The 19,141-nt window shown below is 38.7% G+C and overlaps 1 protein-coding gene across 1 annotated transcript; it reads right to left on the bottom strand.

Moving 5' to 3' along the window:
- Nucleotides 1-11,772: 11,772 nt before the first annotated feature.
- On the bottom strand, nucleotides 11,773-15,118 carry LOC138854731 (uncharacterized). The gene has a single exon (XM_070099512.1). It carries the CDS (start codon nucleotides 15,097-15,099, stop codon nucleotides 13,378-13,380), a length of 1,722 nt encoding a protein of 573 aa, XP_069955613.1. The 5' UTR covers nucleotides 15,100-15,118; the 3' UTR covers nucleotides 11,773-13,377.
- Nucleotides 15,119-19,141: the final 4,023 nt, after the last annotated feature.

Below are 19,141 nucleotides of genomic sequence, written 5' to 3'. Positions count from 1 at the left end.
TATAAACTACAATTTATTAGGTCTAGATCACAAAAATATTGTAAAAATATTGTAAAAATATTGCAAAAATATTGCAAAAAATATTGTAAAAATATTGTAAAAATATTGTAAAAATATTGCAAAAATATTGCAAAAAATATTGTAAAAATATTGTAAAAATATTGTAAAAATATTGCAAAAATATTGCAATAAATATTGTAAAAATATTGTAAAAATATTGTAAAAATATTGCAAAAATATTGCAAAAAATATTGTAAAAATATTGTAAAAATATTGCAAAAATATTGCAAAAATATTGCAATAAATATTGTAAAAATATTGTAAAAATACTGTAAAAATATTGCAAAAATATTGCAATAAATATTGTAAAAATATTGTAAAAATATTGTAAAAATATTGCAAAAATATTGCAAAAAATATTGTAAAAATATTGTAAAAATATTGTAAAAATATTGCAAAAATATTGCAAAAATATTGCAATAAATATTGTAAAAATATTGTAAAAATATTGCAAAAAATATTGTAAAAATATTGCAAAAAATATTGTAAAAATATTGTAAAAATATTGTAAAAATATTGCAAAAATATTGCAAAAATATTGCAAAAAAATATTGTAAAAATATTGCAAAAATATTGCAAAAAATATTGTAAAAATATTGTAAAAATATTGTAAAAATATTGCAAAAATATTGCAAAAATATTGCAATAAATATTGTAAAAATCTTGTAAAATGATAAGACAAGAAAAAAAAATTTAAACAAGAAATAAAATCAAAAACAAAACACAGAAAGTCTACATCAGACGAAATAAGGTCAATAGAGAAAAAAGGACTTGATTACAACATTTAAGTGTAGATCACAAATAAAATCAAGACCGCAATAAGGTCTAAACAAGAATAAAGCGAAAACCAAAACCAAAAATTTTAAAAACCACAACGTACATGGTTTAGTTATAAGATAACAAATAAGTCCGAGACCATCACAAATAAAGTCCAGAACACAACATAAATGGTGAATAAAAGGTCATTAAGGTCCACACAGCAGCAAATATGATCAAGATTACAACTCAAACTTTCAACCTCAACGAATAAACACAAAAATGCAAGAAATCCAACAAGTCAAATCCACAACACAAACGAAAAAACACCCACAAATAATGTTTCGTTTTAAAATTAACAAATCCATAAAAAAATCAAAATAATATAATAATATAATATATAATAATATAATATTCTATAATATTCTTTACTTCAAATATGAGCATCTTGCAAAAAAAAAAAAAATCAGTTTTTTTCTTCATTTGGTGTTTCTTCTGAGAGGAGAGAGGAAAGGGGTCAAGGGAGCGACCCACTGTAGCTATTCATGATGGAAATGCATTGTTGTTACCAAAGTTAATTAGAACGAAGAGAAGGGGTGAAATAATGAAAATAAGAGAAAGGGAAACAGAAAAAAATAGCAATAGGAGACTAAAATGCAGGGAGCAAAGGTCTAGTAATTCTTTCTGCTGTGTACATTACTAAATTTAAAAAAGGAAGGACTTTCGTTTTTTCTTCTTAGGTCACTCTGCCTCGGTGGGATACGGCCGGTGTGTTGAATCATAATATATATATATATATATATATATATATATATATATATATATATATATATATATATATATAGAGAGAGAGAGAGAGAGAGAGAGAGAGAGAGAGGTAGGCCGAGTTGCTATGATGTTATGGCACAATATGCATTACCGCTCTGTATAGCAACACTTAGGAGCTGGAAGAAGACAGCAGTCGCTTTATGACCCCTGGTTAACCATAAATTCCCCATCTGCATTTTCACCAAGTTTCTAGCATCACCGAACTTGTAGACACAAAGTTGTAAGGATATCCGTGGATCCTAGAACTGATAGTTTCTGAGTCCCCTAAAAGTAGACAGTACCAGATCCATTTGATCTGATGAGTTATGGACAGGAGTTGTTGTTATTGTAAATGCGCGTTTACTTCTCACACTATATATATTTACTTGATCAGTATTTATTTATAAGTGCAGTATTACGTTAAAAAGGGCATATTATTATCATTATTATTATTAATAGTAGATGTAGTAATAGTAGTATTGTTGAAAGTAGGAATAGCAGTAGTAATTATTATCATTATATTGATGTGGGAGATCTAAACCTGACGATATTATGTGGCTCCAGTTCCTCAGATCAAGAGCTTGCCTCAGGCATCAAAACACGCTACTAGCAGCAATGTTACGCCACAATGAGAGCTACGTTATAACTGGGCGTGGCCCTATTATGAGGCAGCATGGTTATGTGAGAGTAAAGTGGCTGGTCCATGTGGTGGTCCAGGTGGTTGATCCATGTGGCTGGTCCAGGTGGCTGGTCTATGTGGCTGGTTCAGGTGGCTGGTCCAGGTGGCTGATCCAGGTGGCTGGTCCATATGGCTGATCCAGGTGGCTGGTCCAGGTGGCTGATCCAGGTGGCTGATCCAGGTGGCTGCTCCATGTGGCAAATCCAGGTGGCTGGCCCATGTGGCTGGTCCAGGTAGTTGGTCCAGGTGGCTGGTCAAGGTGGCTGGTCCAGGTGGCTGGTCCAGGTGGCTGGTCCAGGTGACTGGGCCATGTGACTGGTCCAGGTGGCTGGTTCAGGTGACTGGTCCATGTGGCTGGTTCAGGTGAATAACCCATGTGGCTGGTCCAGGTGAATGACCCATGTGGCTGGTCCAGGTGAATGACCCATGTGGCTGGTCCAAGTGAATGACCCATGTGGCTGGTCCAGGTGAATGACCCATGTGGCTGGTCCAGGTGAATGACCCATGTGGCTGGTCCAGGTGAATAACCCATGTGGCTGGTCCAGGTGAATAACCCATGTGGCTGGTCCAGGTGAATGACCCATGTGGCTGGTCCAGGTGAATGACCCATGTGGCTGGTCCAGGTAACTGTCTCAGGTGAATGCTCCAGGTGACGTAATTGTTAGATGAATATTGCAAGGATGAGGGAACGGTACAAGGGTTAGGTGAACCCCAGGGATGGGGACCAGGGGGACGGGTTGGCTGGAGGGCGTAGTACATGACATGTACGCGTGCACATGGACACACGCACATTAACCCACGCACGTGAACACGGACTCATGAACACAACACACAAACACAGACACACACAGGTGCATACACAGACATACGCAGGCGTCCTCTTTCTCTCTCTCTCTCTCATATATATATATATATATATATATATATATATATATATATATATATATATATATATATATATATATATATATATATATATATATATATATATATATATATATATATATATATATATATATATATATATATATATATATATATATATATATATATATATATATATATATATATATATATATATAATATATATATATATATATATATATATATATATATATATATATATATATATATATAAATTTAGTACCCGCTACTATACATAAAAAAGTGAGTACTGGTCTTAATGTAATGGAGAATAGTGCCTTCGAAATCGTTAATAAAACATATATGCTCGGTGTTGGTTTATGATATAAACTTATTCGTATATACCTGAATTCAATTATAATAACAGTAATAATAATACTACTAATAATAAGTAATAATGATAATTTGAGTTCTGGAGATGGGAAGCACAACGTCTGCACTCTGAAGGACGGGTTGTGAATTGTGGTTCTGGAAGAGTGAAGTAAATATATGGTGCATGCACTCTGAAGGATGAGTGAAGTTGTTGAGGTACGAAGTACAGTGTCTGCACTCTGAAGGATGAGTGTGGTTGTTGAGGTACGAAGTACAGTGTCTGCACTCTGAAGGATGAGTGAAGTTGTTGAGGTACGAAGTACAGTGTCTGCACTCTGAAGGATGAGTGAAGTTGTTGAGGTACGAAGTACAGTGTCTGCACTCTGAAGGATGAGTGAGGTTGTTGAGGTACGAAGTACATTGTCTGCACTCTGAAGGATGAGTGTGGTTGTTGAGGTACGAAGTACATTGTCTGCACTCTGAAGGATGAGTGTGGTTGTTGAGGTACGAAGTACAGTGTCTGCACTCTGAAGGATGAGTGTGGTTGTTGAGGTTCTGGAGGTATGAAGTACTCTGTCTGCACTCAAAAGTATAGTTTGCAACGTCTAACTTAAACTTACTGTTTCTGCATTTACCCGGAAAAGTTCCTGACACGGTTATACAGTCACATAATAACTTGTCTCTGGTTCCCAACGGAGGAACGATGCACATACTCTTTGTTTAGCATTTAGCTAGTTTGCATTTTTTTTTATCAGGGCCAACCCGGCTATTTCCTTGGCTTCACTAGGATGGAACGAGCAGGGCTGTTGTGGCGGTAAGCGGTTACGGTACGAAAAATACTGTTATTATTATTATTATTCCTCTCTTTGTCCCGTCCTTGTCCCCCTCTCCTAAATATACTGGCTCCCTCACCTTCGTGTATTTGAGTGACTTGTAAATGGTCCAAGTAGGACCGGAACGTCGTCATAAGCTTCTCTCTCCTATGTACGGGTTGTGTATTATTATTATTATTATTATTTAGAAATTTTAAATTCACGACACGCAGACTTTCGTAATCCCACACGTTCAACAATACAAAGGAAATTACTAAGGAAAATTTGTATAATTCTTTCACAGGATTAAATTCACTTTCGAAATGGAGAGAGAGAGAGAGAGAGAGAGAGAGAGAGAGAGAGAGAGAGAGAGAGAGAGAGAGAGAGAGAGAGAGAGAGAGAGAGAGAGAGAGAGAGAGAGAGAGAGAGAATCAAAAAGAGTGCTGCCCTACTAAAAGCAACGCTGTAAGATGTTGGTGCAAATACTTCTACACTAGAAAACATAAATAGGATACCTCCAGAAGGAAAACATAACTGGTTAAGCAGGTTCAGTTGTTTCCGAACATAAAATCTTCCAAGCAAGGAACCCTTCGAGGTGGAGCCCATATTAACCTCGTCACTCTCTCACCACCGCCTATTCTAGTTCCGCAGATGATTTCGTTAATAATACCACTGTTTGACAAAGCTCCTGGGGAGCGAAACGTTGTCACAATAAAATGTCTCATTAGTTGCACTTGTGTCCTTTAACCTAACATATTGTCCGTAATTCTATCAACATTATTACACTATGTCGTGACTTTAGAAACCTGTCATGCATCCTGTTTCATTGATAATAATAGTAAGCTCATGCATTTCCTGAAACCTCAACCTGATACGGCTGACGTTTCATAAACATTTGTGGACGACAGGACTCTGGAAAACTTTACTAAAATTTCAGCCGTCACTCCTTAGGATGCTAGATGTTAATTCAAATCCTATCAGTTACTAGTAAAATTTTTAAACGATAATCTTACAGCAAATTTTAATATTTTATACTCGCGAAATCGTAATAGCACACTTGCCCCCACTAGTAACAGTGGGGTCTATTCTAACATTCCAGTGGTGTATGGAATTATACCTAGTTGGAAAAATCGTGTTAGGTCGGCAAGAACCAGTGATTAAATATACTGGCCTTCGAGTTTGAGGACTCACGTACCTTGGGTTCGAGCTTCACCAGGTTAGTGATATGTTTCATACATTCATTAATTTCTGGGCTTCGTTATGGTTTAACAAAAATTTCCTCTGCAGTTGATAGGCTCGTTAACCCGAATATACTATCAGTTGTATAGTTATGCTTCCCCTTCCTGACACTGTGACCGGTACAACACATTCGCCTCCCGGCAAAAGAATCCGTCTTAGGAATCTCTCGTAATTTTACAAGCGTCTTAGGATTGGTCACGATGGAGAAGTATGTTCAAGCCACATAACTGATGTACCTACCATAAGGGAGTGTGTTTAATCTCTTGGTGTGAAATATTTTCTGGAATAACGTCGGCACAAGATCAGTGTCACCGATACCGAAAGTATAAATATTAATATGAATTTGTGGATGAAGCAAAATATTAAGTAAGATGCTTATACGACTAACATTTTACAAATAAAAGCTGAACACTAAAAGTGACAAATGAGGAAATTTAGAAATATTATTAAAGAGAATAAACAAAAAATAGGATCCAGGTTGACAATAGTAAACCATAAGACGAGTGGGGATAAAACCAGCGATCAGAGAGTTCTACCCCGCCCGTGGTATGGTTTGTTTGCAATCATGTCATTACGATTTCGTGAGTCTTGATAATAGTAATGCAAGAAAATGATGATAATGGGTTTGAAAACTAAACGTTAGTTTGATTTGTTATGTCAACTACAGACAGGTCATGACTGCTGCCTGTACACCACCACTCACATACGCTTTAAACAGAAAATAATTAAAATAAACTTTCGGTGTATATTGACTGAGAAATACAAACGCTTTGTGTGAAGAATTGAAAGCATAAGCAACATTTGGGCATCTTATTTATAAACGTTTTACCATCCATTGACTTTATCAACATAAAATCAAGGACATAATGGGAAGACTAGAACTATAAAGCCACTGGATAGAGAAATGTTTACAAATTAAAATACCCAGATGTTGCACATGTGTCTAATTCTTTATCTTATCGGTACTGTATGCCATTCATACAAACCCTTAATGTACATATATTGCTGTTTACATTGCACATACATTGAGAGAAGCCTTGATGGGTTAAATGGATTTAAAGACTATCGACTGATAGAGGATCACTGAGGGTACATGTAACCTGTTTACCTCCATAGTCAAGAATAATGTAATCCCTAAAAATAGGGATTAACTATAAACTCTCAACATATGTGAATATCGAAGGTAAAGAATACCGACAAGATGTGAATAAGACAAAATATGAAATTAATGGCAATGACTGAGAAGACATCTCAGTAAATACCATAAATCTCATTGTGTCTTATTCACATTCTCATCATATGCAGATTGAGAGATATACAACCACTCGGGGTATGTACTCTGTAGCGGTGTATAAAGAAATGCATTAGTCGGTATTTATACAATGTACTGACTGACCAGGAGTGATTACATAAAAAACTTAAGAAAATCATATAAATGTTATGAGATATGCTTCTGGCAAAATTCAAAACAGTTTTATTTTCACTGTGATTTCTTCGAAATATTGGGCACGATATATATATATATATATATATATATATATATATATATATATATATATATATATATATATATATATATATATATATGTATGAAAAGGTAATAATAATGACAAAATAATATACAGTAAATGTTCACTTAAATTGCAGCTGAGGTATCGTGTTAATGCTTTTAAAAATGTAGCTAGATTGTAAAGACATGTGACAAAATGAAATAAAAAATTTAGAAAAAAATGATTAATGGGGGAAAAATTGTTCACACTGCAAATGTCATCGTTTGAAAACAAGAGAAACTAGAATCATTAGGATGAATAGGAGGTCATGACTTTAAATTAAATAGCAAAATTGAAGGAATATTGGAAAAAATGTGTTTAAGAGAAAATAATGGTAAATGACTCGAATGGAATCAGATGCTAAAAAAAAATTGGGAATTATAGCATTTATGCGATAATTTTTGGAGAAAAGCTAAAATTATGAGGACAGGTACTATACTTGTACAAATATATAGTGTAATGATACACACACACACACACACACACACACACACACACACACACACACACACCAGCCTCTTGTACCCGTCCCCAAAACACCAAACTTGATCAGTAATCTGTCAAGGTGCGTTTCAACATTTTGTTTTTGTTCAGGAAACTTTCACCGCGGGCTAGAGCATGACACGGGCTGCCTCGAGCGTGTCTTTCCAGCCACCAAGCAAATCGCTTTCAGTGTCTCCACCTGGAAATCTATATAAAAGGCCCACATCTCACGACACTTCAAGCAATCTGTCTCCGACCACACCACCACCACCACAATGGTAAACACCTGGCCTAAATCAACATCAATTTCAATTTAGATCACTAATAACCGAATTTCAGCAATAATGCTATACGATATACGCATACCAATAAATTGTAATAATTTATCAGATACAAAATAAATGTAATATCAGCTGTACTAACAGAGGATATTTTGAATATTGTAAAGAGAGTGATTTCGAGAATATGTGTATCCATTTTTTGTCTGATTCTTTTCAATTACGCTTAATTTGTGCACCCTGGATGTGTTATTTGCTGTCAGAATTAATGTACTATTATCACTACAACTTCAACAAGTTCTGTAATACTACTGCTGCTACTACTACTACTGCGGCTACTGCTACTACTACTATTACTACTACTATTACTGCTACTAGTAGTAATAGCAGAAATAGGAATAATAACAGTAATAATATTATTGATATATTTATATTTTAATTAAAATAATAATAATAATAATAATAATAATAATAATAATAATAATAATAATAATAATAATCATATATTAAAGCTTTGATTGTATGTATGAAAACTGAAGCTACTAAAAGCTTTATGCAACTTTGTTATTTATACACCAAGAGGCGTTTGCCTCTCGGTGTACAAACACAGGTTTCTTTACCCCATTTCTAAGGGATTAAAGTATTCTTGTCTGGTGGTAAAAAGGTTACGTGTAACCTCAATGACTCGTGTAGTCGACAGACTTAAAACCCTATTAATCAATTAACCAACTTCATCTGTTTTTATGAGTATAGCTTAGTGTCATGTTTTAACTATCAATGAGCTAATTCGAAGACCCGGGTTCAATGCTGGAGATTTTTATTGTCTCCTAATACCTGTTGTTTCTGTTCACTCAGCAGCAAATATGTACCCGTCTGGGTGTTAGGCGACTTTCATGGGTCACATCGTGGGGAATATGGTGTGAGTGGTAGTATACCTTAGACAAAGATGGGCTTTGAAATGAGCCAAGGAATGATAATAGCCCTAGTCGGTAAACTGAAAGGTGTATAATATAAATTAACGTGAATTAGTTTGCTGCAGCAAATAAATGTTGCAGTGAAAGCCTCTCGATCCGAGGAATTGAAGTTTTTCCTCTCCTTTACTCGGATCTAACCTGATTTCTCATTACCCAAGCGCTGTATGACTCCAACAGTCTTTTAACGCTTCCCCGTCAATAAGAGCAACAATCCCAAGACTAGTCAACCAGGAGTCGGCATCAAGTTTCTCATACGGTGTTAATTTACTTATAAATAATCAAGTTGTTTATGTGTATATATATTTTTTTCCTCAGAGAGTGCTGCTTTCACTATTCTGCGGGGTTTTCTTCGCCTCCGTCAGTCTAACTGACGCCCAAGGCGGAGGAGACGCAGAGCAGAGTGTCGTTTTCGGAGACAACGGACAAGGTTTTCCCCCAGTCGGACACAGTGGAGGTTTCGGATCGGGCGGACATGCTGGCCTTGGAGGGGGACACGACTCAGGCTTCGGGGGTGCTGGACAGGGTGGAGCTGGTTTCGGAGACGGTGAATACAGTGGCGGTTTCGGAATTGGACACTTTGGAGGATTTGGATCCGGTGGACCCACTGGAGGGTTTGGATCAGGTGGACCCACTGGAGGGTTTGGAGCTGATGTACACAGCGGAGGATTTGGAGCTGATGGGCATAGTGGTTTCCGAAGTGAACACGATACAGGACTCGGAGGTGCCGGACAAAGCGGAGGGTTCGGAGGCGGTCACAGTGGAGGCTTCGGAGGTGATACCGGATCATCCACCAACAACTACAACATCGCTGGATCACCAGGTGGACAAACTAGTGGTGGTGGTGGCCACAGTGGTGCAAGCTTCAGTGGACTTGGTGGAGGCGACTTTGGAAATGCTGTGGGTGGACACAGCGGCGGCCGTAGTGGTGGTTTTGATGCTGGAAAATAAGCTTTCACCATCAACCAGCTCATTCCATGTCAAAACACAGGGTTTCTGTACAAACTGGAATTTCAAAACATCGTGATGATCTCTACGTCACGATTTAAGAGTAGTTTCGGTGATTGCTGCACAAACCACTTTAATCCATCTATATTTAAGTCATTCATGTTACATATTTTTTAAAAATGTTATATTTCTACACATTTTTGGTGTTGTATCTACTTCAATATATATATTTTGTTTTATGAAACTGTTGATCACTTTCCCACAATTCAGATTATTATTATTATAATCAAAAAGAAGCGCTAAGCCACAAGGACTATACAGACTATTCAGAGCTTAAAATCCATCACACTTCCAAAGACAGTACCGATATATATTAAACTGTTTCTCTAGCGAATTTTGTTTCAAGTGGATTTTATTTTTAAATTTGTTCCCGGGGATATATTTGCAGCAGCAACTAAAAACTTACGTGGTACAAATCTAGCGCATTAATGCAAGAACATTAAGGGTGCTTTGATTGGCTTTAAATCCCCCAAGAACCGTGGTCTGGTAGTACTATAACTAGATCCAATGTATATAATACCGGTACATTGGTGAATAAGACGCAAGTGCAACACCAGGGTACTTTTATTTAGGAAACATTTCGCCCACTAACGCACATTTTAATTACACACATGGCCGCATTAGTTCACAGTTACACGTACACTATATGGTCACACACAGACACTCGCTTACATAAACTACACGAGTGATGACACGAGCTCAGGATACACGCACACGTAGATTACAAACGAGTACAGACACACATTATCTATCTAAAACAAACATGATAAGGGAGATCTATTTAGAGGAATAAGAGAAGTGGAAGTAGAGGTACAATGACGCCGTATTAGTATCAGGCTTTGCTAGCTAGAGGATGATGTAAGTTATTTTGATAGCCCGGGTTGTATTGGTCAGGTTTTGATCTGCGATGAAGTAACAGCAGTGGTGGTCACGTGTACATGGGTAGGACTAGTTAGTGGGGATCTAGTTTATTTGATATCTGTGTCTTGGTATTTTAAGAGTGGTCAAGCCATAACTTTGGAGATATTAAATCTTTCTGATTTTTTTTAAACTATAAAAATAATAATGTTTATTTCTACAAGTACATGTACAAGATATACAGACCTAGCTTGTTATGCAGAGCATTTCTGGGAAATTAGCTCAGTTTTGTCCCTAGGGTGCTACTCACACCAATTGACTAACACCCAGGTACCTATATAATGCTAGGTGAAGAGGGGCAGTAGGTGTCTTAAGGAAACACATCCAAATGTTTTCACTCGTACCGGGGATCGAGCCACGGACCTCAGTGTGTGAGCTGAAATCGAGCTACGGGACACTCTGGTGTTAGATGTATCAACAATAGATGATTAAATCACAGAACGAGTTTGGTTTTTAACCCATAGCAAAGTAAGTCCTAAAACTCACACTGGGTTGTGGATTTTAGGACACACTCGCCATGGGTTCAAACCCCTCCCGTTCCTTGATTTGTTTGCAATCGTGTAACTGCAATTCTGTGAGTAATAAATGATCCCAAACATCTACGTTTCTGGAGTTGTTCTTTATGATAATTTTGGTGCCAATTCCATTCATAAAGTTTTCTGGCGAGCTCGTAAATATTACGCTTGTGTTGGGTGTCTTTTCTCGCCTTTATGCATATTTGTTTCCACTGGTCCTGGTGTCCAAACATCTGGAAATCTTTCCAACGTTAACCTTATCGCAGCCTCCACGTGAGACCAAGTAAACACCCACACTGGCTTGTGTAATTTTTGGTCTGTTTCTGGCGATATTTTGATGGTTGTAGCATTAACTGTAGCGATTTTTCGTAATAATACGAACAGTAGACAGGTTAATGGACACAAATACAACCCCATTAGATGTTTATTAAGGCAACGTTTTGCCCACCAGGGGCTTTGTCAGTACATGAATACATTGCATGGACAAAATGAGAAATAGGGGAGGAGGGCGGGGTAATAATAACAGTAGTAATAGTAGTAGTGCATTAACAGTAGCCGGGGTGTCTAGATGGCGGTGTCTAGATGGCGGTGCCTAGATGGCGGTGTCTAGATGGCGGTGTCTAGATGGCGGTGTCGTATAGTTGAAGCAGAATTAGTGCTAAATAATAAGGCTGCTTTTATTGTATGTAACAGTGTTGGATACACATGCACCTGCACTTGTGTGTCTGGTTCCGGGATAAGCCGACGGGCATCCGTATGCTGCACGCAGCTGGCTGCACACGTGCGGCCAGCAGTAACAGCCTAGATGATCAGTCCCTAATCCACCGGGAGACCTGGTCATGGACCAGGCCGCGGGGGCGTTGATCCACGGAATAGCCTTCAGGTAGATTCCAGGTAGACGCAGGCATTGTTATGGTTGTTACCACGCTGAGAGATGCTCCAATACTATATCACATCCCCCGCAGGAAACGGAATAAACACCTGTTTCACAGAAAAAGTCCTTGCAAGGGTTTATGGCATTCCCTGCGAGGATTTGAAGATTGTACACAGGCGAATTATTTCCAAATCATATATTGTTAATAGTCATATCCTTATCAAAGAAGGGGTTCATATCCTTATCAAAGGCTTATTAGCTTATATGGCGCGGTGGTAGCCTACGCGACTCGCATCTATAAGAACCCCAGGTCGAACCCTGGACGAGGCGAGACGTATTGGTAAGTCTCCCAGGACCAAATGCCTGTAATACCTTAGTAATAAATAGATACTTAGAAGTTTGACAACTATCGTGGGTCGCATTCTGTGGGAGGAACTTTAAAAAAAAGGACCTAGCTAAAACAAGCCATACTGATAGGTCTTGTGGGGTTACCTGGAGTATACCCTGGAGGATGTTTCTGGGATTAACGCCCCCGGGGTACGGTCCATGACCAGGCCTCACGGTGTATCAGGCTGTTACTGTCGGCTGCATGCAGACCGACGTACGAACCACAGCCCGGCTGGACAGGTACTGACTTTAGGTGCTTGTCCAGCTCCCTCTTGAGGACAGCCGGGGGGCTATTGGTAATCCTCCCTATGTATGCTGGGTTATATCAATTATATATATAATTCCGACAAGATAATGAATTAAACACGTGTGCAACATCTGGGTATCTTTATTCTGTCGACGTTTCGCCAACCAAGGGCTTTATCAGTACAATACATAAAACTGAAGAGGTAGATGAGGTAATCAGTCCCTCTGAAAATCAAGACTACGGTACTGAACTCCTCCTACTAGGATGAGGGACTGATTACTTCATCTTCTACCTCTTCAGTCTTCTGTATTAATAAAGCCACTGGTTGGCGAAACGTATACAGAATAAAGATACCTAGTTGCACAGGTGTGCCTAATTCATCACTAGCCTGGGTTAATAATAAGCCAAACAATGCGGCTTGTTTCCGTTGGGATCTTTTTCTTATGGAATTTCAATAATGTGACCCACAAGTTGACTGCCTCTTGGGTATCAATTTACTGATAGCTAAAATGAAGACCTCGTCCATTCACGTGATGCAAGGTATATCAGTCACTGTATCAAGACATTGTGCTCATTACATTTCCTTTAGCGTGTTGATAACCATGTCCAGAGTGAGACACGTGTCCTATAGCAAAGGTTATCTTCGGATTGTTACTGCCGTGTGAGGTTGATGTTAGCTGGACGTGATCGCTACCATGACTGCCTTGTAGCTGTTTCTTGTCGTGGTTATCGTTATCGATACCGCTTAGATCTTCCAAGCTGCTGGCCTCTCCCTGTTCCTTATCGTAGCCAGCGGAACTAACGGAATGTCCTAAGTTGCTAACGTGTCCTTTTACGATATCGTAACTACTGGAACCGCCTGAATGTCCTAAGCTGCTAGCATGTCCTTGCTCTTTTACGTAGCCTCCGTCATGTCCTAAGCTGCTGGCATGTCCCTGTTCCTTATCGTAGCCAGCGGAACTAACGGAATGTCCTAAGTTGCTAACGTGTCCTTTTACGATATCGTAACTACTGGAACCGCCTGAATGTCCTAAGCTACTAGTATGTCCTTGTTTTTTTCCGTAGTCTCCGCCATGTCCTAAGCTACTGGCATGTCCTTGGGCCTTTCCGTGGCCCCCACCAAGTCCTAAACTGCTTGCATGCCCCTGTCTCTTATCATAACTAGCACCATGTCCGAAACTGCTAGCAGGTCCTTCTCCCTTATCATTACCACCGGAATGTCCTAAGCTCCTACCGTGTCCGTTGTCTACAATATAACCAGAGCTGCCACCGGCATACCCATGTCCTTGATTGTAGTCACTACCATGTCTGCTACTACCCCCATGTCTGCTACTACCCCCGTGTCCGCTACCGCCCCCATGTCCAGCGCTACCACCATGCCCACTCTCACCACCATAGCCGTATCCTTTACCGACAACACCAGTGTGTCCTATACTGCCACTTTGCCCATGTCCATCGCTATAACTACCCCCATATCCTGTATTACCGCCATACCCATGTCCATGCCCAGAAGGGATACCTTTCCAGTATCCCCCACAACTGTACCCGCGGTATGCATCTTCGTACGTCAACACGTGTCCTTTAAAGTATTCGTCTTCAGCACTAGCCCCGTGTCCATTTCCATATCCACTAAGGTAACTGCCACCATAGCCTGTGCCATGGCTGTTGGCATGTCCACTAAAGAAATTGCCACTACATCCCTTGCCAAATTTAAAATTATTTCTGCCATGGATGTCGCCATTGCCACTGTGACTTGCACCATAGGACCTGCCATAGGCGTTGCCATATCCGCCGTGACTCCCACCATATGCCTTGCCATAAGTGTTCCCATTGAGGTTTCCACCATATGGCATCTCATACGTCTTGCCATAGCCACCGTGACCCCCACCATGAGCATGGCTGCTAATGCCTGAACCACCATATTGACCTACCATTACCGCGTTGACGTACCCATGTCCACTCTGTTGTACGTAGCCGTGTCCCTGACCGCTGATGTAGGTACCAGCGTGTCCCACGTGTCCACTACTCTTGCCCTGCTCATAACTGGAGCCTAGACCCATTTCCTGAGATCCCAACTCAGCGTAACTGCTGGACGCATGTCTCACGTTCGCTTTCCCAGCTTTGCTGGCGTGATACGCATATCCATGTCCTAATCCGTGTCCGATATCAAAACTAAACGCTGTGCCTCCGTGTCCAGCAAGATGGCCGTGTTCTTCCTGTTTCTTGCCGTGTCCGCTATTGTGGTCAGCTTGCGCCAACCTCCACACCGCAATTAACATCGACGCCAACTTGATCCAGATTTTCTGAAAAGAAAATAATGTTATATATTTACTTACACGTTTTGGTCAGTATAGCTTCCTCCAAAACATGATACTTCCTGCAAGTCGTCACGATTCACTGCAGGTCGTCACGATTTACTCAGAGTCGAGATAAACTTACTCCATGTCCTCACAATTCGTTCTAAGTTGTCACATTTCACTTCAGGCAGGGACAATTCCCTTGTACATAGGCACAGTAAATTTAAAAAATGGAAGTCACACCATCAAAATAAATAACTCACAGTTCATTCCAAGTCATTAAACAATTCACTTCAGGTCATAACATTTCACTTCAGGTTCTCATAATTCACTTCAGATCATCACAGTTCACCTCAGGTGGCCATAATTCTCACCGAATCGCCACAGTTCCTTGCATGTTTCCACAGTTCACTTGAGATTCCCACAGTTCACTTATGATCGCCACAGTTCACTTATAGTCGCCGCAGTTCACTTATGGTCGCCACAGTTCACTTATGGTCGCCACAGTTCACTTATGATCACCACAGTTCACTTATAGTCGCCGCAGTTCACTTATGGTCGCCACAGTTCACTTATGGTCGCCACAGTTCACTTATGGTCGCCACAGTTCACTTATGGTCGCCACAGTTCACTTATGGTCGCCACAGTTCACTTATGGTCGCCACAGTTCACTTATGGTCGCCACAGTTCACTTATGGTCGCCACAGTTCACAGTTTACCGCATCTCAACAAAAACAGTCACATTTCCATATAAACTCTAAGGAATGTATATGTATTTATTTATTAGTATTTATTTCTACGTTACCCTGTGTGTGTGTGAGTGTGTGTGTGTGTGTGTGTGTGTGTGTGTGTGTGTGTGTGTGTGTGTGTGTGTGTGTGTGTGTGTACTCACCTAATTGTGGTTGCAGGAGTCGAGACGCAGCTCCTGGCCCCGCCTCTTCACTGACCGTTACTAGGTCCTCTCTCCCCTTGCTCCATGAGCTTTATCATACCTAGTCTTAAAACTATGTATAGTTCCTGCCTCCACTACAACTCGTGTGTGTGTGTTCGTTTTGACTGTTAAATATCAAATGACTGTTTAAACAGTGTAAGAGAGACTGCAAAAATAAAATTGTCTTCAGATTTTTAGGTGAAAGCAGAGAAAGAAAAAGACAAAGAAAAAGACAAAGAAAAAGACAAAGAAAAAGACAAAGAAAAAGACAAAGACAAGAAAAACAAGGATTTTCATTACAGTTTATGTGAAAGTATGATGAGTTTTTTATTGAATTCAACATTATTCATCAAAAGTTATTTAGAATAAGAACTTTCATTTCTACAACCTTCTTAAAATAGCATATTTGATTTAGTTTGTTAGAAATAATTTCTATCATCTAATGGCGGTAATTAAACAACAGTTAACTACACTTATATAAAAAATACTTTAACCCCTAAAATAGCGAATGAATATATATATATATATATATATATATATATATATATATATATATATATATATATATATATATATATATATATATATATATATATATATATATATATATACACGCACACTATATATTTTAGAGAGGAATAGGTAAAATTGGTCAATTAGCAAGAACTCGTTTAAAATTAAGTCCTTTCTAAAATTTTCTGTTATATGTTTAAAGATATATATTTTTCATTTATGTTAATGCAAAAATTAATTATTTTGTACCATAATAACCGTAGAAAACTTACCTAATCTTATTATAACAAGCGCAATTTAATTTAGCCTAATCCAACTAAATATATTTTAGATAAGTTTACACTAATTTAATAATAAACAGACACAATGAAATATATATATTTTTCGTTAGGTTCAGAATGATTTTTGCGAAATTATTGCATACACAAATTTTCGCTTGCCTTACTCGGCAAGAAGAACATTGCTATTTATGCCAAAATTTCCTTACAGATTCTGGTACTATAATAGTCTTACCATTTTGGTTCTTCTTCCTCCTCAGTAGTTGCTAAATGGCTTTGCAACCAACGGTGTCAGTAGACCGTTCTGTAAATTACAAGTTCAAGTCCACCAGGAGGTTCACTGCGGCGACCTCCTCTGCAGAGACTAATAGGTAATTTACAGTTGATTACAAGTTCAATTCTCCCAGCTGGTTGTCTGCGTCAGTCTCATCTTTCCGAAGATTCTGAACGGCTTCGCTAACACCGTCAGAAGACCTTCTGCAAACGACAAGTTCAGCTTCACGATGTAGTAGTCCTCTGCATCGACCTCCTCTTCAGTAACTGCTGGTTGACTCCTCGATCTCCGCCTTCCCCAGGCCTCTTATAGGTGGTCACAAGTTCCGCTCCGGCTGCCGGTCTTCTGAAGACGTCAGGTATTGCTCTTTTTTCTGACGACTTTTGTCTGCCCGTTAGTTTCACTTTCTGATTTGATTTGCCGGCGTGTCTGAGTGTTTATCTTTAACCCGGGTGTGATTGGCTCTGCTGTTAGCCTCAGTCGAGCACTTTCTTTGCTTTCAAATTCGTGCTTGTTTTCTTTTCACATTGTTCATTTTCTGGCTAAGCTCATATCCTACACAAGCTCATTTCCTAGCTCAAACTAGTCAAAGGTATACTAGCCCGTTTTCCTTCCTTTTTAGGATGCTATCCAATACAATCGACTAGCGCCCAGGTAACTACATACTGCTAGGTTAAATGAGGGCAATACATATAAGGAAACTAAATAACAGGCATTAAATGGGGCAAAAGATGTAAGGAAACTAATTAATGGACATTAAATGGAGAAATAATGTAAGGTAACTAATAGGCATTAAATGGGGTAAGAGATATAATGAAACTAAAACAGGCACCTCTTTACTGTTAGCCTAACAGCGGCAGCAGTTGTAAGAAGATTTGGCCATTGTCTTGATTTTCCTATCACTGAACTAGGATCCTTTGACTGTGAGCTGAAGGCTCTACCAATAAGCTACAGTATTTTCTATAATCACTGTATTCTTTTGAGCGATAAGTTCTGATTCACTAAAACAGTTTTCTTTTTATTTCGCCTAATTTTTTTAGTTTCCAGATTAGTCTTGGGAACTTTTTTTCAGCAGTTTTTAAAAAATACAGGTGAATACGGTCTTCTAATCCATTTCATTCCCGAGTTTCTTCGGCAGCTTAATTATCATTGCTGGTTTGATACACAAGAATTTATTGATATAAACATACCAGCTTGTTGCTCAAGGTTAGCTGGATGGTTTGTTAAGTTCAGAATATATCGACTACTCGTGGTTTATTAAACCTGTATTTCACCTGTACACCACCAATCCAATACTTTTATCTCTAAAAATTCTCAGTGAATACTGAGATATACAACTCATGGAGAATATACACTGCTGTTTTCAGCAGTACATCGATAAAGATACATTTCTCTGTATGCAATACTGCTCTGAGGAGCATATACACTGAGAGCAATACACCCCATGATGCATGTATACCTTTCTGCTCTAAATGCATATACCGTATTTCGCGGATTGTAAGACGCTGCTTATAAGGACTTGTTATAGTTTCAATGGCTCGACATCGGACGTAAATGGGAGGGCTACAGCTCAACCCACACTCCAAACTTACAGTTCCCGTCACTGATCTTCAGTTTATAGGACGCAGGGTGGTTTTTGGAGACATTTTATGGAAAAGATGCGTCTAATAACTCGCGAAATACGGTACATAAAGAAAATACACAACCAGAATAAATATAATACGCTCTCTAGGTCTTTTAACCAATCTTCTCTCGTTTTACAGTGATTTAATTTGTTGAAACATAGTCAATTAGGTGAGACATAGTTAAATAAATAGTTAAGAGAGTCTGCCCTTTCATTTCTTCCAATATTTTCCATTTGTCCAGCAGTTTAACTGTGACGAAATATCAAGCAATTTAGTGGTGAAAACTTCGTTCCTCCGCACATTCTTTTAATGTCCGATTCGAATACTTTGTCTTATTCAACATTCAGCAATCATCTTGTTTTTATTAGATGAATGTTTGGGCCTATTTAAGGCGAAACTCTGT

Source organism: Cherax quadricarinatus, chromosome 68 (assembly GCF_038502225.1).
Source record: "Cherax quadricarinatus isolate ZL_2023a chromosome 68, ASM3850222v1, whole genome shotgun sequence".
NCBI classification, from domain to species: Eukaryota; Metazoa; Arthropoda; class Malacostraca; order Decapoda; family Parastacidae; genus Cherax; species Cherax quadricarinatus.
Note: the sequence above shows the minus strand (reverse complement) of the source record. Positions and strands in the feature narration are given on the sequence as shown.